This window comes from Moschus berezovskii, chromosome 22, assembly GCF_049115385.1.
Source record: "Moschus berezovskii isolate FMDL1 chromosome 22, NW_MosBer_1.0, whole genome shotgun sequence".
NCBI classification, from domain to species: domain Eukaryota; kingdom Metazoa; phylum Chordata; class Mammalia; order Artiodactyla; family Moschidae; genus Moschus; species Moschus berezovskii.
This window is the reverse complement of record NC_142481.1, coordinates 59,021,136-59,042,624: the sequence shown is the minus strand read 5'-3', so window position 1 is coordinate 59,042,624 and position 21,489 is coordinate 59,021,136. Positions and strand designations below refer to the sequence as shown.

Below are 21,489 nucleotides of genomic sequence, written 5' to 3'. Positions count from 1 at the left end.
AGTGCAAAGACCTGGATCTGGACTCCTCAGGGCAGCCAGTGGGATTTCCAGTTTCCAGTTTCCCGAACCTCTGGGTCCTTATAACCCGGACAGGTGGCTTGGGAAACAGCCCGTTTTCCGTCAGTCCCCCGGCACGTCGGTGGGAGAGGAGGCCACCTTGGGGCGGGGAGGCGTTCTCCAGCCCCAGACGTTCATCTCTGTCCATTTCAAGGCGCCCAGCCCGCGCCGTATATAATGAAGTATTGCGTCCACGGCGGAGGACAAGGCGTCCTCTCTCTGTGTGTTTCATTCACGAGGTTTTTTGGCAGATCTGCGCTCTGGGTTCTACGATCAAGAGCTTGGTATGAAACTGGCTGAGAAGCGGGAGCTGAGGCTTTGCTCGGGCAGGACTGAGGGGAGGGCAGCGAGGCGGGGCGCGCATCTCTTGGGAGGATTACGGCGGAGGCCGTGGACCGCGGCGCGGCTCGCAGAGGCTGCAGCCATTGCGCCGCCGAGCATCCCGCATTCAACAGGAGGAACCCGCGAGCGAGGGTCTCCGAGCCCCCCAGCGCCGCAGCCGCCGCAGCCCGTGCGCCCCGCGCCCCCGCGCGCCATGGCCAAGGAAGGCGTGGAGAAGGCGGAGGAGACGGAGCAGATGATCGAAAAAGAGGCAGGCAAGGAGCCGGCCGAGGGCGGCGGCGGCGGCGGCTCTCACCGCCTCGGGGACGCCCAGGAGATGCGCGCCGTGGTGCTGGCCGGCTTCGGGGGGCTCAACAAGCTGCGGGTCACCAGGAAGGCCATGCCCGAGCCGCAGGACGGCGAGCTCAAGATCCGCGTCAAAGCCTGGTCCAGTATCCGCGCCTTTCTCGCTTTCTTTCTCTCTCTGTCTCTCTCTGCGCGCTCAGAGCTCCGGGGGAGCGGCTGGCAGAGCCTTGGCGGGCACGCTGCCCGAGGGGAAGACCCTCCCTGGGCGGCCCCCCGCGCGCCCTCACCGGCTCTCCGAGCCTCCCCCGCCGCCCCTTGGCCCGCCGATGCTGGGGAGGAGGCTGGCAGGCAAGCCCTCGCTCTCCCCAAGCCAGATCTGGGGGTGACCAGAGGAGACGGTGAGCTCCGGGGAGGGGAAGGGTGGCCGGTGGCGCCCAGTGCTCAGGGTCTGGAAGATCGCGCCACGGGAGCTCTCCGTGGAGTAGGACAGCTCAGAGGCCAGGAGAGGAAGGTTTGATGGTAACATGGTTAGAAAATCGTAACAGTCGGCTCACTGCGTCGGTTCTTAAAGAGTTTTATGTGTGCAATCTTATTTAACAGTTCCTGGGACCCAGAGCATCATCGTTGTCCCCTGTCACAGGCGTGGCAGCCAGGGCTCAAAGAGTGGTTTGCCCAAGATCAGCCGGCTGCTGCTAAGCGGCATGGCCAGGATTTGATACAGCATCATTTTCAACCTCTAGGCAGTTGTCCCTTTGGGGCTGGGGTGGGAGAGCAGGGCTGGGGAAATGCGTCCTTCTTCCTCACCGCTGTACACTCCCTCCTTGTGGTCTCACACTGGGAAAGGAACTGGGAAGGGAGCATTTTAGGTACCCAGCATTTAAGCCTAGTGAGAGGTAAGGCCAGCACTGCTACTTAATCCCCCTCTTGCCCACCAGTGTCTTCTGTGTTTCTCTGAAGGGGAAAAGCGCAAGCAAACAAAACAGCTGCATCTTCAAACTCCTCCTTAGTACCCTTCCTGTCCCCACCCCTCCCTGGGGAACGTCAGACCCTCACCGGGCTGGGATTCCTCCTGGAGTGTTATCCCTGTATGGTCACGTCCCTGGAGTTCCAGGGACAGGGCTCACCCCGGAGGGCTCACTGGACCAGCGCTGTGAGTTGTATGCTGCAGCGTGGAAAGCTTTCCTGGGGAACTTGCTGTTAACACCCTGAGATGGGCCCATCCCTTCCCATCACAATTCTTTAAAGCCCCCAACAAACCCAGCTCCCTAAAAGCAGCAGCCAGCTCACTGGTTAGACCCCCAAACTCAGCATCTGGGAAAAGTCTAGAGGCAGGAAGAGTGCAGAGGAGCTTCCCCTCCACTTTGCCACTTTGAGAGCAGGTGCGGGTTTCATTCTTCAGACTGGAAGGTGGCTGGAGAGAGGCAGGCACGGGTCTCTGGCTCACTTCTCACATATGGGGCTGGGCACGTTTGACTCTAGACACAGGGGCCTCTCCCAGGGGAATTCAGGGTGGCAGAGGCAGCTTTGGCCAACGGGGGGATCCTATACAGTTCTCTTTTGTTAACTCTTGCTGAACCAAGCTGGCTGATCCAGAGGGCAGAGCGTGCCTCTGATACATGCTCACTGATAAATTCCCACTGCCCAGCACAGAGCTTGGCACCCAGTGTATCTTGAATATGCTATTGCTGAATGACTCAGTTACTGCTGGATGGAAGGATGGGGGGAAAGGTGCCTGGAGGGAGATTGTTGAGTCATTCTTTTTCTTCACTTGCTGATGGAAGTATGTCTACCTAGTAAAATTAAACCTGTATATTGATTCATTCTCCTTCCTCAACCACCAACCAAAAATATTACGTGTGTGTGTGTGTGATTTATGACCCTCCATTCAAATTGAGGACTGGGTTCTAGGACTCTTTGTCAGGGTGTATATACAGAGAGTAAAAATGTTGAAGCTACTTTTTTGTTAAAAGATCGTCATCTGCAGGACAAATAGACCTGGGTTCTCCAGCCTTTTGCTTACTGCATAAATGCCAAGAGGACCTGAAGGGTTTGGAAATAATAAATGTCAGGATGAAGGCTGGGAGATTGATTTTCAAAGCCAGACACAGAAGCCTGTTTTTCGTTGGAGCCGCACACACACACACGCACACAGACACACACAGAGAGACACACACACACACACTGAGTAGAATCACCGCAGATTCCCCCGCCCCAGTTGTTCAGAAAGCCAACAAGCCATGAGGGGTGGGAGATGATGCTGGATGCGGGGGAGGGAAAACAGCACTGCAAAGGGCCCAGGTTGATTTTCATTTCACCCAAGCTGGAAGCAGAGTTAATCGGTTTTGCAGGGAGGGATTGGAATAGGTTTGTGAGGATTGCCCGCTGGGCCCTCCTTTCTCCACTGGGCTAGGATTGGCTGGCCGGAGATGCCCATTGATTGTAAGATTAGCCTTGGGAGCCAGGATGACTCATTCTGTAGTTTTATGAATCAGCTGATGGCCTCTTGGATGAAGGTTCACCTCTTACCCATTCTCTCTCGGTTCTCTATTTTTAATGGAAACCTTTTATCATCAAATAAGATATGCTTTTTGCTGGAAAATAAAGCATAATCCATCTGAACTAGTATCATTCAGACCTGGAATGAGTGTCCAAGTTGATTACCATATAAATTTTGTGGAAATGGAAGAGAGAAGGCAGGGGGAGATACATATTTTATCTCATTTCCCTCTCTCATCTGTGGTCTAACACAGTGGGTATTATGGTAAAGCAAACTGAGGCTTGGAGATGTTGAGTAATTTGGTAAAAACATCACACAGGTATGAAGCTAGGATTTGAATCCTAGTTTATTTCTCCTTAAATCTCTGCTCTTTTCCTCTTATTTTGTCTCCCTCTGTTGAAAAGCCAGGAGAGATGAAGTTTACGTCTTGAAACCTTTGACACATAACCTTGTTTTCTTCCCTTTCTTCAGGGAATGTGGCTTTGATCTGTTTGCACCAGTGCTCAGTCACTTCAGTTGTGTCTGACTCTTTGCAACCCCATGGACTGTACCCCGCCAGACTTCTCTGTCCATAGGATTCTCCAGGCAAGAATACTAGAATGGGTTGCCACACCCTTCTCCAGAGGGCCTTCCTGACCCAGGGATGGAACCTGCACCTCTTATGTCTCCTGCATTGGCAGGCAGGTTCTTTATTGCCACCTGGGAAGCACTTTTAATCTGTTTATGTCTGGCTTAAGGAAACATTCTCTGGCTGTCCCCAGAGTAATCTGGCTTCCTCCCTAAAGTGAAGGCTTGATGGTTAAACACAGCTCAGAAAGAACCACTGCGGGCTGCACAGGGTGGGAAGAGTAGCCCAGTCTTCCATCTGAATTGTTACCAGAACATCATCATTTATAGGGGACCCATTTCATCAGCCATTCAGTGAACAATTTGCACAGCAAGTGATTTGAGCGGCCAAGTGGAAAAAGCGTGTGTCCTTTGGAGAAAGATAGATCTGTGTAACCTTGGTGAGCATCTCTCTTAACTTCTCTGAGCTTTTCCTGCCTCGACTGCAAAATGGAGTTAATAAGATGAACACTATAGTGTTCAGAGGTTCAGATGCAAGAAAGAGATGGGCTCAAGGTTAGCAGCAAGAACTGTGGTGTTGGAGAAGACTCTTGAGAGTCCCTTGGACACCGAGGAGATCAAATCAGTCAATCCTAAAGGAAATCAACACTGAATATTCATTGGAAGGACTGATGCTGAATCTGAAGCGCCAATCCTTTGGCCACTTGATGCATTGAGCCAACTCATCGGTAAAGATCCTGATGCTGGGAAGTATTGAGGGCAAGGGGAGAAAGGGAGCGACAGAGGATAAGATGGTTAGATAGCATCACTGACTCAATGGACGTGAGTTTGGGCGTGCTCCGGGAGATAGTGAAGGGCAGGGAATCCTGGCGTGCTGCAGTCCATGGGGTCACGAAGAGACCGACACGACTCAGCAATTGAGCAGCAACAACAAACAGTAGTTGTTGAGATTGTTGCCACACTGATGCCTGTGTGATATGTCTGCTGGCAACTTGATGAGTTGGAGGCCATCATTTTAATCACGTGTGTCATAATACAGGCAATGTTGCATCACATCTACTTAGTGATGAAGAGAGAGACCTTCTTAGATGTGAGCCTAGCTCAGCCCCCTGCTAACCGACTATCCTAGGACTGGTCCCCTGGAGGCACCGCCTGAGACAGGAATGCTGTTTGAAGAGGTTGATGGTGGGGGGGGGTGTCCTTTCAGGAGAAGGGGAGCAGGACGGGGCAGGGGAAGGAGTGAAGCAGGCGTTGGGTCTCAGCTGGATTCCTCCAGGAGTTCTAGAGCGCGAGTTGTACCACAGAGTCAATCTGACCTTGTAGCAGTTGGCAGAGACTTCTGGGCCCCCACCCTGTCATCGGTCGGTGATGGGCTCTGGGCTGCTTCCTGAATGGGGGTATGGAGCCTCTGTAACTCATGGAAGGAGGAACAGGGCCGCTCTGAGCTCCGAAAGCCAACTCTCCCAGCAGCTGAGGGGCAGGTGCGCTGCCTGGTGACAGAGATCTGGGTGAGGCGCGAACATTGTCCTCTACACTGGCTGACCTTGACCCCGCTGCTTACCGCTCTAAATGTGGGCTTCCTGGTCTATAGAACGGAAATAATAATAGCACCGCCCTTCAGAGCCAAGCCAATCATTCCTCAAGGAGATCAATCCTGAAGGACTTCATTGGAAGGACTGGTACTGAAGCTCAGTACTTCGGCCACCTGATGCGAAGAGCCGACTCATTGGCAAAAACCCCGATGCTGGGAAAGACTGAAGGCAAAAAGAGAGGAGGACGGCAAAGGATGAGACGGTTAGATAGCGTCCCTGACTCGATGAGCATGAGTTTGAGCACACTTGGGAGGTAGCGAAGGACAGAGGAGCCGGTGTGCCGCAGTCCATGGGGTTGCAAAGAGTCAGACTCGACGTAACAACCGAACAATAACAAACTGGGGAGTGTTGTGAGGGGGCTTCAATGCGACGCAGTGCATCGGGTCCTTTGTGGCGATGCCTGACACAGAGCAAGAGGCCAGCACATGCTAGGCGGCATTGTTCAAACTGCTTTCTTGGCTTCCACAGGTTCCCCTTATGGGTTATCATACCAGCACTCTTTGGAGAATGAAAGGGACACTGTTAATAACTACTCTGGGACAGCGGGGACAAACTGGGACTGTTCTAGACAGACCAGGGTTTGTGGTCTCTCGTCCCCCAGTCCCCGGCAATTGCTCAGGGTCCTGTCTACGCCTCTGCTGCCAGGGGTCTTGCCACAGTGGCACTTCTCTTGGACAGGAGCTGGGAGGATTTGAGGCTGAGGGTCCCCAGACTGGGCTGCAGGAACCTACTTAAGTGGCCACTAACAAGCCTGTCTGTTTTGCGGCCCAGATTGGCTTGTGGTGGAAAAGCACTAATGGACTGGGGACATTTATTTTCCCAGACTGATTTACAGCAAGAGGCCACGTGAAACTGCTGGAAGGAGACCAACTGGATGAAAAATAGTTGCAGCCAGTCATGGCTCCATTGGCTGATCTGAAAATGGGCCGAGGGCGGGCCACGCTAGAGGAAAGCCAGGAGATTGGTGGGATCCTGATACATCATGAAGGTCAGGTGCACTGGAGATGGGCTGGGAACCCATCCGTTGGCCACTGGTGATGAGGCAGCCACTGAGTTGCCTGCTGTATACTTTGCTTCGTTTTATCCTAATGGCCACTCAACAGCATCAGCAATATCAGTGTTAAACAGTCTCCATTTTAAAGATGGGGGAACTGGCATTCCGAGATATGTTAAGATTGCAAATTTTTAGGTGGACAAGCCGCATAAAAATCCAAGTCTGCCTTGTTCTGGACTCTATGATCTGAGGGGCACAGAGTAGAGAGAGAACAGACAGAGGCAATGAAAGACCAAGAGGCTCAGGGAGGCAGCCAGACGCCAAGACCGGCGTTGGAAATACAGAGACAGCCATGGCGCACGGGGCTGACTCGACGCAAAGCTGGTCACACTCAGAACCGCGTGAGGGGCTTCCCTGGTGGCCCAGCGGTTGAGACTCCATGTTGCGATGCAGGGAACACCAGTGAGTCTCTGCTCTGGGAAGACCCTACATGCGGCGGAGCAACTAGGCCCAGGCACCCCAGGGGTGAACCTACTAGAGCCTGTGCTCTGCAACAGGAGAAGTCACTGCAATGAGAAGCCCGGGAGCCACAGCTGGAGAAAGCCCTTGTGCAGCCACAAAGACCCAGTGGGCCAAAAATAATTAAAAAAAAAAAATATATATATATATGTTTCAAGTTGCATTCTGTCATCTTGCCTCCCAAAGCGGCCATCGCGGTTCTGAGCCACATCCACTTTCTCGCCATTTCTGGGGTCTGGAATGCTTTTGGGATCCACTTAGAATCATATTACTATGGTTGACCCAGAATACCTGTGCTGATTAAACATGATCACCACTCAAGACATTTAAGTTCCTTCCTCGGCCTCATTTCCTCCACTGGGCTATGGCTCCACCAGCAACTTGAGTGCAGGGTATGCCAAACAACACAGCCTGCAAGGTCAATCCAGTGAAATATGGCCAATATGCTCTTCCCTGTGTCTATTCGAATAAACAAGTGGAGTGTATGAGGTTAAGTTGTAAAGAGCCAGCTCATTGCAAAAGACCCTGATGCTGGGAAAGATTGAAGGCAGGAGAGGGAGGGGACGACAGAGGTTGAGATGGTTGGATGGCGTCACCCACTGAATGGAATGAGTCTGAGTAAGCTCCGGGAGATAGTGGAGGACAGGGAAACCTGGCGTGCTGCAGTCAATGGGGTCATAAAGAGTCGGACATGACTGAGCGGCTGAACAACAATGCTCTTCTCTGTTTATTGAAATAAATAAATGGACCATATGAGGTTAAGTGATGCAGATGTTTGTAAAACCGAGAAATTGTTTGGAGGGTCCCAGTACCCGAGCTGGGAGCCACTCTGGCACAGAGACTGGAATAAAGTGCTCTGTGTTGGATGGGTCATCAAGATTTGACGGGAAAGGATGACTCTCCAGAGTCACACTGAGCCCCGTTTGGGGATGAGAAGGTGGAGGCGCTGCTTCAGGGGTCTTTCTTGTCCGAGTTTGCATTTTTCTGTTAACTGTGTCCTCCCCGGGGAGGGCTGGTGATGGTGACAATGTCTGCTCTGATCCGATAACGGAATGGACTTCCTGTCTCCCCAGCACTTTGAGGAAGAAAGGAAGCCCAGGATCGGAGTTTCTTCTATTTCATAGAAAGAGGAGATGTAGACCATCTTATCAGACGTCTGACATAGAGCAGGTTCCCATAAACAGCAGCCTGATCTTCATTAGACAGAAGCCAAAGGCGAGCAGCTCGCGGTGGGCAACGGGAGTGAGGACTCAAGCTCACCCTCCCCTCACCGGGGGCATCTTTGCAGCAACAAAGCCTATCATCCTTGTCATTTCCCATCTGAGCCTCACCCCTGAGGCTGCCGTCCTTACTTTCTAGGTAAGGAAACAGGGACTCAGATGCAATGGGAAGAGTGAGAACCTACAGCAGATCTGAGTTCAGACTAACCCTGCCTCGCTGTGGCCAGGTGACGGGGAGCAGACAGCGCTGGCGCCTCGCCCACAGCCTCCCCTTGGCAAGAGCAGCACCCGCTCTGTGGTGTTGCCGGGAAGACTGGCTGAGGGTCTCTGACTGTCCTCACTGCTCCTTGCACTTAGTGAGTCAGTTATTCTCCTTCCTCTGTCACTGGACTTGACCCCCATCCTCCGGTGCCCTGTGCTGATCATCTCCCATCCAACAACATGCACAGCTGGAGTAGGGTGCTGGCTTTCAAGTCTTATGCCCAGGGTCGGAAATGGACTAGGATGAATGTATGCTACCCTGACACCAACTCTGTGCACACCCAGCCATGGGTGACAGCACAGATTTCTCTGATAGCTGGGTGTGCAAAACGGCCCAACCTCTGGAGTCTGGTTTGCACCCATCCAGTGGAACTGAAATCCCATGACCTTTGGGCAGATCACTGACATTCATACCAATAACAAGCTCACCCCGGCATGGGGAAGAACGCCCTCGTGACCCCAAGTTCCTGCCACTTCTTATTCTTCATACAGGTCTTTCTTGGCATCTTGGCATTTGTCGTAGAAGAAAAAGTTTAATTAGAAACAAGAAGAGGCTCTTCCTCGGAAAGGGCAGCAGGCACGTAATCTCAAGTTAGTTTGATTCCTCTGTATGTGATCTCACACAGAACATCAGTTGCGGCCACTGTATTAAAATGAGTAAATTTAATGTTTAATGTTTGAAGGCCCAAGAGACAAAATAGATTCTCCAGTGAAAGGAGCTGTTTCATCTTTGAACGTGATATTTTTCTAGATGAGAGCCTGCGGGGGGAATTCGGTTCTCCAGCTCTTTGACCCCTCAGCCTTAGCCCCTTCCCCAACACTGTCCAGGGGGCAGAAACATGTGAGCCACTGCTTTCTCTACAAATTAAAGCACTGAGTCCTCTTAATCCTGACTTCTCCCCTCCTACAGAGTCCCTTGTAGGATAATTCTCTTCTGTGAAAAGACTGATAATGATTCATTTTGGGGGGCTGGCACTGACTAAACATCCAAACTGGATGGCAGGCAGGATGCTTTGGGGTTATAAAAGGGTTAATGTTTGAAGTGAAACAGATGTGGTCAAGTCCTTGAATTGGATCGTTTTTTAGCAACCTCTATCACCCTTGGGAAAATAACTTCCTCTTTTGAAACCTCAGTTTGCTAAGTTGTAATATGGGTATAATTATAGTCCTTATGGGGGTAATTTTAGATCGTGTCTAAAGTATTTAGCAATGATGTTGGCACATTTCATATCTGTTGAATGAATGAAGTCCTTTTTGCATAGTATATATTTAATATATATTAATGGTGGGAAGGAGATGAAAAACAATAGGACATTAGAAAGTCCCTTCTTAAGTCATAAAGTTTTCTGAATGGAGTCCCTATTCAGACTCCACATGTCTCCCCTAAAGGGTATAAGACCCTGAAATCAAAAGTAGCTGGGGGACTTCCCTGGAGGTCCAGGTGGCCAAGACTCTGAGTTTCCAATGCAGGCGACTTGGGTTTGATCCCTGGTCAGAGAACTAGATCGCAAAGTAACTTGAAATCCACATGCCATAACTAGGAGATCCCCCTCCCCAAATGAGACCAAACGCCGTCAGATTAAAAAAAACATAGTAGCCTGGACAGGCTGTGCCACCATGGCATGACATAAACACCAACATCCAGATGCATTCCCGAGGGAACAAGAGTGTGAGTGGGACCAAAATGTACGGTGCTCCGACTGCGCTCCAGGGGCTGGGCCAAGCTTGGGGACTTTCAGGAGGACCAGTTGCTTCTGCCCCGACCTCTCTGTCCTTCCTTTCAGCCATGCCGACCACCTTGGTGAACTAGTCCCTGGACTCCTAGGCGGTCCCCTTTCCTTCCCCTTTCCTCTCTCGTCTTCTCTCTCCTCGTGGGTTACTGCAGTCAGCTGCCTGACCGAGACCTGGAAAGATGGTGGCCTTTCGCCCCAGCTGCCTCCCGAGAGTGTAGCAAGCCCCGATGCAAAGAGAACTTTCTTCTCCCACTTTTCATACGTCAGGGAAGGGATCTAATTGGCCCCTTATAAATCACATACCAGCCTCTGTGTCTCTCTGTCTGGCCCAAGGGAGTAAGGCGTAATGTTTGGTCACACTGGTGTCTCACGCCCTCCTGTTCTGACCTAAAAGAACGGAGCACTGTGATCAACAGCCCGGCCAGACACTCATGAAGCGTGCGCGTGCATGTGTGTGTGTGTGTGTGTGTGCGTGCGCGCGTGCGTGTGTGTGTGTGCAGGCATGTGTGTGTGTGTGTGTGCGTGCGTGCGCGCGCGTGTGTGTGTGTGCAGGCATGTGTGTGTGTGTGTGTGTGTGTGTGCGCGCGCGCGGTGAATGTGGGGTAGGTACTCTAAATGGGATGGAGGGCAGTTATCAGATGACGCAGGTAGGTAAGAACCACACTGGACTGATCAAAATGGTAGCCATCATGGCAGATGGGAGATGCTTCTTTGTCCAGAAAAAGTGGAGAATCAGAGGGGGGACTGGGGAAGGCAGCTCCATGCCCTCTCTTCAGACTTGATGTCCCTCAGCACCGAGTCATTGAATCATATTAAATAACCTATATAATGTTTTCAGCTTTGAGGCCCATTGTCTTTTAAATCTCTGGTCATCTTGGACATTCCAGAAGCATTCTCTATTCTCCTCTAACTGATGAACACCATGCCTGGTGCTTCTGTAACAGTAGGCACGCAATCAGTGTTTGGGGGAGTGAGTGAATATATTACCCAGAGTGTTGGGTGTACATTTCGGCAGAAGTGGCTGTGTCACTTGTAAATTTGACTTTCCTAATACACACAGTGGCCTGTCCGAGCCCGTGTTCCTTTGCGCTCTCCTCTGTCATCTTAGCTTTCTCTGAGTCCACCTCCCTCCAGCATGCAGGTTTTGAATGGGGATTTGAAGGAATACCAAAGGAGCTATGTTTTGGGGGAGTTTTACTTCTCCTTGACACAGTCTGTTCTCTTGAAACCGGAAGATTGCTTTTTGAGCCCTCTAATAACCACTCTCCCGAGGCTGGGAGATGTGGGTCTCTAACTTCTCAAGATGCTTTGTGGTTTCCTCCTTACTGTCATCTGGCTCCACTGGGGGCTGCAGGCCGGGACTCTTGGAGAGAGCCCAGTGTGCTGCTTCTGGCGCTGGTTACTCCAAGAGCACTAACTCAGGTGTTCCTGCGATGCTTGCACATCTGGGGACCCAGGCTCCACCAGCCTGGCTGTTCAAACGTTTCACTAAAGTAAATAGTGTTGTGACAATCCTTGTGTAAGATACGCACACATCAAATCATTATGCTGTACACCTTAAATGAATACAGTGTGTCAAATATAGCTCAGTACCACTGGAAAATAAATGAATACATGCTTCAAACTATTGGGGGGAAATAACCTTTTAGAACAAGTGGTATGCCCTCGACTCTGTTCTGACCTTCCTTAGTAGGGATCAGGACCCCCAACTTCAGTGCCTCCCACACAGTTGCCAGGGTATCTTAGTTGCTGTGGCCTGGACTCCCAGAACACAGTTCTGGTTCCCTTTGATTGTAACCATCTCCCGTTGCTCTGTTCTGCTCCTCCTGGTACACTGAAGCCACCCAGTGTGTTTCCCGTTTCTTCTCCATCCCGGGTGGAGCCTGGCCTCCTGCTAAGAATGCGGCCCCCTTTCTACCCAATACAGGTTCTAAAGCAGCATGTGCCACCCTCCTTATCAATGTTTCTGCTGTTTGGAGCTAATAATAATGGCACTCTTGTCGTGAATTATCATCGTTATTATCATAATGACCTTTGCTGAGTGATTTCTCACAGCACCATGTTAAGGGTTTTATAGAAATTTCCCAGGTGGTGCTAGTGGTGAAGAACCCTCCTGCCAATGCAGGAGACACAAGAGATGCCGGTTCAATCCCCGGGTCAGGAAGCTCCCCTGGAGGAGAGCATGGCAACCCACTCCAGTATTCTTGCCTGGAGAATACCGTGGACGGAGGAGCCTGGTGGGCTAAAGTCCATGGGGTCGCAAATAGTCTAACACAACTGAAGAGACTTAGCACACACGTGCACTTAGCATGATACCAAACATTTTCTGATGAATGGAAAGGATCAGGGAAATAAAGAACTTGCTAAAGGTGACAAAACTCATGAGACAAAGAGCTGGGATTTGAGCCAGGGTTTTCTTCACTCACTTTATACCCACTTGTTACGAGCCCTTGAAGTTGAAGGGCAATCTGAGTTGTACCAAAGCCAAGAGTCAAGCTTCCCACTTGCATTGCCATAGGCTTCTTCATCTAGGCTCCTATTCTCCAACTCGCATTTCCCTTAGCATGAGTGTTTCTCTTCTTTGCCAGGCTTATCTGCTCTTCATGCCAATAGATACATAGTGGGACAACCCCAGTGGCTCAAACAGTCTAAATTCTATAGTAAGCTCTGATGAAGCTTGCAAACTGCAAAGCCCTCTCCCCACCCTCCCGATGCAGACACATCTCCTTCTTAAAACAGACTATCCATCAAGTAACAGACTTAAAAAAAATCCCCAAGTTCAGAAAGAATTGCTTTTCATTTATCTATGCTATCCCTAGTTCAATCAGCTAATGGGGAGCTATTAAATCCACTGTTCCTATGACTGGTCTCCATGATTTCATAATTGGATTCTCTTTATCCTCCAGCTAAACTGACTAACATTGTTCTGACTGGGGACCTTGTAATAAGCTGTGACTCAGTGTTTCTGCAGCCAGAGCCCGGGATGTGTAACATAGCTAAAACGTGCCCCCTTCCCAAAACATTCTGTTCAGGTTTATCTGCTTTCAGATCCTGGAGAACCGCTCTTTCTGATCACAGAGGAGACGGTCCATGCCCTGGGACTGCTCCTTCCCAGGAAATAAATAGCAGAGGCAAATTTGCACCCTCTCACCTGCTTGGAGTCACCGTCTCTGCCCTCAGCCTATGGCGCTTACAGGACACTCTTCCTTTGGCTCTTTTAATATTTTTCATTCCTGTTCCTATTCTGTTTTCCCTTTTGTAGCCCAGATTTAGCTGGGATGATTCACTCTTGAATAGAAACCCAATTTTTCAGTATAATTGAGAAACGCTGTCAAATTCTATTGAGTCCTTTAGAAAATGCCAAAGCTGGAACTATTCGTGCTGCAGAGGAAACATCTCGAGGATTTCTCTTCCCGTTTAGACGCCCCCCAGCCTCCTCTCCCTCCAGACTCCCTCCCCGCGCTCCTTACACTCGCCCAGGCTCTCAGCCCGCCCTCGCTCCCTCTTGTCTTTTGCCTGTCTCTGCTCACCTTTCACATCTCTTATCTTCCAGGATAAATATTTGCTCTTCCCAAAGCACATCAGTCAAGCAGGTCTTTGATCTTCTCAGTTTTCCCCTGACTACTGACAAGGCTGCCAACCAGTAACTCCCTTTAGCAGGAGGAAGGAAAGAGCTTGAATCACGCCTCGGTATTTTCCTACTTTAACACCTTCAGTGGAGGAATCCTTGTTGGCAAGGCTAGAATGTGCCCTGGGCTAAGCAGTGAACATCAAAAGATGGATTTTAAGGGAAACTCCCCCTTTGAATTGTGCATAGTCCACCGGGAAGACAGCGGAGTAGTGATGTTGCTACTGTATCCTTCTTAAGCTAATTAAATTTTTAACTGAAGTTTAGTTGATTTACAATGTTATTAGTTTCTGATACACAGCAACACAATTCAGTTTTGCATATATATATGTTCTTTTCATATTTTTTCCATTATGGTTTTAGATTTTGTTTTATTTTTGGCTGCACTGGGTCTTCGCTGCTATGTACAGACTTCCTCTAGTTGCAGCGAGGGGGGCCCCTCTCTGCTTGTGGAGCTCAGGCTTCTCACTGCGGAGGCTTCTCTTGCTGCACACCACGGGCTCTAGGTACACGGGCTTTGGTAGTTGTCACACGTGGGCTCAGTAGCTGCAGTTCCCGGGCTCCAGAGCACAGGCTCAGGAGTTATGGCACACAGGCTTAGCTGCCCTGGAGCACATGGAGTCTTCCCAGGCCAGAGATTGAACCCACGTTCCCTGCATTGGCAGGCAGATTCTTAGCTACTGAACTACCAGAGAAATCCTTCCGTTTTGGTTTATTACAGGATATTGAATACAGTTCCCTTTGCTCTAGAGTAGGATCGTGTCATTTATCTATTTCGTAAACAGTAGTTTGCATCAGCTAATTCCAAACTCCCGACCTGTCCCTCCCTCGCCCCCTTCCCCTTGGTACCCACAAGTTTGCTTTCTGTCTGTGAATCTACTTCTGTCTCGTTAATAAGTTTATTTGTGTCATATTTTAGAGTCCCCATATAAGTGATCTCATATGTATTGGTCTTTTTCTGACTCACTGCACTTGGTATGAGAATCTCTGAGCCCATCGTGTTGCTGCAAATGCCATTATTCCATCCTTTTCTATGGCTGAGTGACAGTCCGTTGTGTATGTGTACTGCATCTTCTCTGTCCATTCACCTGCCGGCGGACATTTACACTGCTTCCATAGCTTTGCTATTCTGAATCGCAATGAACACTATGGTACATGCATCGTCTTAAGTTAGAGTTTTCATCTTTTCCATTTACGTGCCCAGGAGTAGGATTGCTGGATCATATGGTAGTTCTGTTTTTAGGTTTGTAAGGAACTTCCAGACCGTTTTCCATAGTGGCTGCACCAGTTTACGTTCCCAGCAACACATAAGAGGTTTCCCTTTCTCGGCGCCCTCTCCAGTGCTTGTCACTCTTTAATGGTGGCCATTCTGACAGGCACGAGGTGGCACCTCATGGTGCTTTCGATTTGCATGTCTCTAATAAAGGTTAATTAAACTTAAATGCTGATTAATTAAAGTTAAAAATCCAGCTCCTCATCCACATATCCACATTCCAAGCATTCGGCAATCACACATGGCCAGTGGCTGCCACATTGAACAGAACACACACGGAGTGTTTCTTCCTTGTAGAATGTCCTGTGGGGCTGGGTTGCTCTAGTCTGCATCCTCCTTGTCTTCCTTCTGACGTAACTGTTTTATGGAGCAAAGCTTTTATCAGCATCAACGACAGGAGATAACCGTCGTGTCGTGGCAAAAATGGAGTGTTTCTCTGGGGGAGCCCTCCTCCCCTCTGGGGCTCCAGTGAGAGGTCAGGCAGGAAGCACTTTGCACTGCCTGGTGACACCGTCTCCCTTCCGTGGAGAGGTGGGAAGGAGAGGTGGGATGATGCTGGAGAGCTCGGGAGAATGGGAGCAGAGGGCGCAGCCACGCCTGAGTGACTGCTGCGTGGTGAATTACGACTGCCCGCCCTGTGCTAGCTGTGACCTGTGTCCCACGGCCTGCTGGGGAAGTGTCATACTGTGAAGTCACTTATTTTGTTGATCTCCGAACTCTTGGGAAGCAGAGGTGTCATTGTCACTGTTCTCACATTAGTCCTGAGCCAAGCCCCAGATCGTGAAAGGTCTGTTGAATTTAAATCAAATTCGTTTGAATGCTCTGCACAACCAGTCACAGCCTGGCACCTGTTTGAAGTCAGTGACTCCATCAACATCTCACCCAGACCTCAGAAATGTTAACCTTTTTGGGAATCTCCTTGGGAATAAACACCTGCTGTGTTCCCAGGACAGGCTGATAGTAAATAAATTCCTCCAGATCCAGAAATCAAGGAGTCCATCTTGGCATCAGGGAGAATATTTCGTGGACACATTCATGCCATGCTTTTCTGTTTCTGTTGAGAATGGCTGTTGACATTTAGATTCTCAGTGTATCTCCTTGGCCATTTTGTTCTGTGTTTGAAATATTAAACCGACATGTGTTTTGAATACTAATGTGGACCTGTGATGGGGACACGTTTCCTGTCTCTGAAGAATAACAGACCCGTATAACTATAGCTCAAGCTGTGTCACCCACACCATCCATCCCTGTGTTAGAAATACAGGCATCTGGGCTGGACAAAAACAGCACCGTTCACTTAATAAGTTGTCCATCACAAAACACGTCAGATGTGTCCAAGAACTTTGGGTCTCACATCTAAAAATAATGGTTAAACAAGATAGGCAGGAATACGTGGACCCAGCCATGGAGGAGACCGCTGTCAGGAGCCACGGCCAGGGATGGGAAGAAGGCAGCCTGAGCGTCCGTAAACACTTAAAAAAATCTTCTTTATATTTATTTTCTATGTGGACAGAAGGAAAACGGTGGAGTCATAACTGAAAAGTTTTCTGGTTCTGTGGGTTTTGCTGCATTGCTGTTTTTAAGTAGAGGAGGTTCATTTTTAAACCAGGAAGTTCATTTTAGAATTTGGATTCTTAACACTATCCCATGCTATGTTTTAGCATCAGAGATGACAGTCTGTTTAGAAAATATGGTGGAATTGAATTTTTTTTTAGTTGAAAATTTCCCTTCTGTCTCTTTTGCTTACATATCACTTGAAATTATTTAGTCAATTCAAATGTTATATTTTAGTTGTTTATTCTTGGTTGAAGGATTTGAAGAGTAGTCTGCATGCTAACTGATGAAGATCTTAGCAGAAGCAAAACTATTTGTTAGGAAGTTACTCCCTCTTTTCTATAATTTTTTATTTCTGCATTCCTTTTTTATTTAGGTACAGTTGATGTACAGTATTATGTAAGTTTCAGGTATATAGCGTAGTGGTTCACAGCTTTTAAAAGAACACTCTGTTTATAGTTACTGTAAACTATTGGCTGTATTCCATGTGTTGTACAATATGTACTTGTAGCTCATTTATTTTACGTGCTGTGTGTGCTAAGTTACTTCAGTCATTTCCAACTCTTTGCGACCGTGTGGACCATATCCTGACAGGCACCTCTGTCCGTAGGGATTCTCCAGGCAAGAATATTGGAGTGGGTTGCCATGCCGTCCTCCAGAGAACCTTCCTAATCCAGGGATTGAACTCATGTCTCTTATGTCTCCTTCATTGGAAGATGGGTTCTTTACCACTAGCACCACCTGGGAAGCCCATTTGTTTACACATGGTAGTTTTTACCTCTTCAATCTCTACCCCTTTCTTGCCCTTCCCCTTCCTCTCCCCACTGATAACCACTAGATTGTTATCTGCATCTGTCCTAACACACTCTTTCCAACCCCAGATGGAGCTCAGGTGGTTTCTCTCTCCTGAGGTCCACCCAGGACAATTCTGTCTGTTCTCCAGTAAAAGGTGCCATTTGAGATGTGAGTGAAAGTTCTCCTTGCTTTAGACAGGAGTTTTTCCTTCCATAGCAGATTTGTATCAATCTGTTTTCATAGTCTTGAGATCATAAAATGGGTGCTTCAATTCAGTTCAGTCGCTCAGTTGTGTCCAACTTTTTGCGACCCCATGAATCACAGCATGCCAGGCCTCCCTGTCCATCACCAACTCCCAGAGTTCACTCAAACTCATGTCCATTGAGTCAGTGATGCCATACAACCATCTCATCCTCTGTCGTCCCCTTCTGCTCCTACCCCCAATCCCTCCCAGCATCAGGGTCTTTTCCAATGAGTCAGCTCTTCACACGAGGTGGCCAAAGTATTGATTGGAGTTTCAGCTTCAACATCAGCCCTTCAAATGAACACCCAGGACTGATCTCCTTTAGGATGGACTGGTTGGATCTCCTTGTAGTCCAAGGGACTCTCAAGAGTCTTCTCCAACACCACAATTCAAAAGCATCAATTCTTTGGCAATCAGCTTTCTTTATGGTCCAACTCTCACATCCATACATGACTACTGGAAAAACCATAGCCTTGACTAGACGGACCTTTGTTAGCAAAGTAATGTCTCTGCTTTTTACTATGCTGCCTAGGTTGGTCATAACTTTCCTTCCAAGGAGTAAGTGTCTTTTAATTTCATGGCTGCAATCACCATCTGCAGTGATTTTGGAGCCCAGAAAAATAAAGTCAGAGACTGTTTCCACTGTTTCCCCATCTATTTCACATGAAGTGATGGGACCAGATGCCATGATCTTTGTTTTCTGAATGTTGAGCTTTAAGCCAACTTTTTCACTCTCCTCTTTCACTTTCATCAAGAGGCTCTTTAGTTCTTCTTCACTTTCTGCCATAAGGGTGGCATATCTAAGGTTATTGATATTTCTCCTGGCAATCTTGATTCCAGCTTGTGCTTCTTCCAACCCAGCATTTCTCATGATGTACTCTGCATTTAAGTTAAATAGCCAGGGTGACAATATACAGCCTTTACGTACTCCTTTTCCTATTTGGAACCAGTCTGTTGTTCCATGTCCAGTTCTAACTGTTGCTTCCTGACCTGCATACAGGTTTCTCAAGAGGCAGGTCAGGTGGTCTGGGATTCCCATCTCTTTCAGAATTTTCCACAGTTTATTGTGATCCATACAGTCAAAGGCTTTGGCATAGTCAGTAGAGCAGAAATAGATGTTTTTCTGGAACTCTCTTGCTTTCTCCATGATCCAGCAGATTTGGCTATTTGATCTCTGGTTCCTATGCCTTTTCTAAAACCAGCTTGAACATCTGGAAGTTCACGGTTCACGTATTGCTGAAGCCTGGAGAATTTTGAGCATTACTTTACTAGCGTTATGAGATGAGTGCAATTGTGCGGTAGTTTAAACAATTTTGGCATTGCCTTTCTTTGGGATTGGAATAAAAACTGACCTTTTCCAGTCCTGTGGCCACTGCTGAGTTTGCCAAATTTGCTGACATATTGAGTGCAGCACTTTCACAGCATTATCTTTCAGGATTTGAAATAGTTCAACTGGAATTCCATCACCTCCACTAGCTTTGTTCGTAGTGATGCTTTCTAAGGCCCACTTGACTTCACACTCTAGGATGTCTGGCTCTAGGTGACTGATCACACCATCGTGATTATCTGGGTCATGAAGATGTTTTTTTGTACAGTTCTTCTGTGTATTCTTGCCACCTTTTCTTAATATCTTCTGCTTCTATTAGGTCCATACCATTTCTGTCCTTTATTGAGTCCATCTTTGCATGAAATGTTCCCTTGGTATCTCTAATTTTCTTGAAGAGATCTCCAGTCTTTCCCATTCTATTGTTTTCCTCTATTTCTTTGCATTGATTGCTGAGGAAGGCTTTCTTATCTCTCCTTGCTATTCTTTGGAACTTTACATTCAAATGGGTATATCTTTTCTTTTCTCTTTTGCTTTTCACTTCTCTTCTTTTCACAGCTATTTGTAAGGCCTCCTCAGATAGCCTTTTTGCTTAAACAAAGCCAAAAAAATAGAGAGGGGGGGAGAAGAAGAATTGGGAGCAAGAGTTTCTGAGATCAGTGATTATGGTCCTAGATATTTTTTTGCTATCAGCTGTGATTAAGAAACAAAACCAAAATTTTCAATTCTGGGGAAATGAGGGAATGACTCAAACCTGTGTTTCTTTGGCCCTACCACCTTGGGTTCAGAATTCAGTGCTTTGATGAACATCACAGCAGCCAGAAGAGAGCTGAATGAAGGGCAAAGCAGTTTGAGGTAACCACCAAATAAATAAAAATTAAAAATGTTAAAAAAAAGAAAAAGAAAGGGCACAGCTTCAGGGCTGCTGTGGCTCAGCGCAAAGCCGCACGTTGGGAGCCTCCGGGCCAGGCTGCGATGGCTTCTGGGCAGTGAGTTCACCAAGCAGAGGGAATTCCAGGCTCCCCGCCTGGCATCTGACTGTGTTTCCTTGGGTGTCTGGGCCTCAACCAGTATCCTGTGATCCCTGCCTTCCCGTAGACACAGAGAAAGCCCCAAGCCACTATTTTTCATGGATTTCCCCCAAGCAGTTTAGTAACCCTGCATGTATATTTTTCATAGATGAAAATTATCTATTAAACCCTGTAAAAGACTTTTTTTCCTTTCCCCCAGCATCACTGAGATACGACTGATGTATAACATTGTATAACTTTAAAGTGTTGATTTGATACAGCTGTAAATTGCAAAATGATTACCACTATCCCAAGAGCCACCTCCATGCTATCAGAAAGTCACTGTTTCTATTCTATAGTGAGAACGTTTAAGATCAGCTCCTGCGTGTGCTTTGATAGTTCGTCCGCCTTTCCCTTTCCCTTCTTTTCTTAGTTTGTCGTGTCCTTGACGCTTTGATCTCTTCAAGTCCTCCTTTTCCCTTGCCTCTTTGCCTCTCATCCTTCAGATCCCAGTTTAAAGATATCATCCTCTTCTTCCTTCCCAGCATTGGTCATAAGAACCCTAGACCTTTCCTTCTCAGAAACCACCATGCAAAGGACACCTCTGTAAATTCTCACCATCAGTGCCTGCTGCTCTGGGCCAGCAGAGGAATAAAACCCTGCAAAAGAGACCACAACACCCCTCTTATGGTGGATGCTGGGGTACACCACCCAGGACCCCCTTTTAGGACTGAAGAGCTCCTTTCCCAGCTACAGCGAGTGCTGGCTGCTGGGGGCTCGCAGCTGAGTGCAACTCCTCCTGCTGAGGAAGTACCCTTGCCTGAGAGCAGAGCTCCTCCCGGGGACAGCTCTCATCCAATGAGCAGTTGACACGAGGTTAAAAGGTCCAGTCCCCTGCCTGGATTCATCATGACTTGAGGTCCCATCCTAGCTCTAGAACTTTCTGCGGATAAATTGTGTCCTTTTTTCCTACCACGTCAGTGTTTCAACCTCTCCATCCACTCGGTGCGGCTTCCCTCAGCCCCAAGGAGGTGTTGTTCCCCGGGGTACCTCCTGTCAACCCTCCTGCATGCAAAGCTGAGTCTCAGAATCTGCTCCCCAGGGAGCCTGACTGATGACGCCTTCTCTGTATGCTGCTGATGGTGGTGGTGTTTGCGGTGCTGATGACAAGGACAGCAGCTCGCACTCGCAGAGCGCTTATGCTATGTGAGGCGCCCTGCTCCACCGTGTCCCATCATATGCGAGCCACACCAACACCGACAGCGTGAGGCTGATACCAACGCACTTTTGAGATGAGAAAACTAAGGTTCAGGGAGATGAAGCAGCCCCCTTGAGAAGCCAGAAAGCAATAGCTAAGGGTTTAAGTTTAGCTTTGACTATAGAACTTCCCTAATAGTTCAGCTGGTAAAGAATCCGCCTGCAATGCAGGAGACCCCGGTTCGATTCCTGGGTCAGGAAGATCCCCTGGAGAAGAGAAAGGCTACACTCTCCAGTATTCTGGCCTGGAGAATCCCATGGACTATACAGTCCGTGGTGTCACAAAGAACCAGACACGACTGAGTGACTTTCACTTTCTTGTGGAAGTTGCTCAGTC

At 48.6% G+C, this 21,489-nt stretch overlaps 1 protein-coding gene across 3 annotated transcripts in view; it reads left to right on the top strand.

Moving 5' to 3' along the window:
• Positions 1 to 466: 466 nt before the first annotated feature.
• Positions 467 to 21,489, top strand: part of VAT1L (vesicle amine transport 1 like) — a 173,901-nt gene continuing 152,878 nt past the window's right edge. For 2 of the 3 annotated variants that reach the window (XM_055413082.2, XM_055413081.2), the window contains exon 1: positions 468 to 825. In XM_055413082.2, the coding sequence (XP_055269057.2) occupies positions 593 to 825 (233 nt within the window). In that variant the 5' untranslated portion in view covers positions 468 to 592. Of the gene's footprint in view, positions 826 to 21,489 lie in introns of all 3 variants that reach the window. The other variant, XM_055413083.2, reaches the window with a different exon arrangement.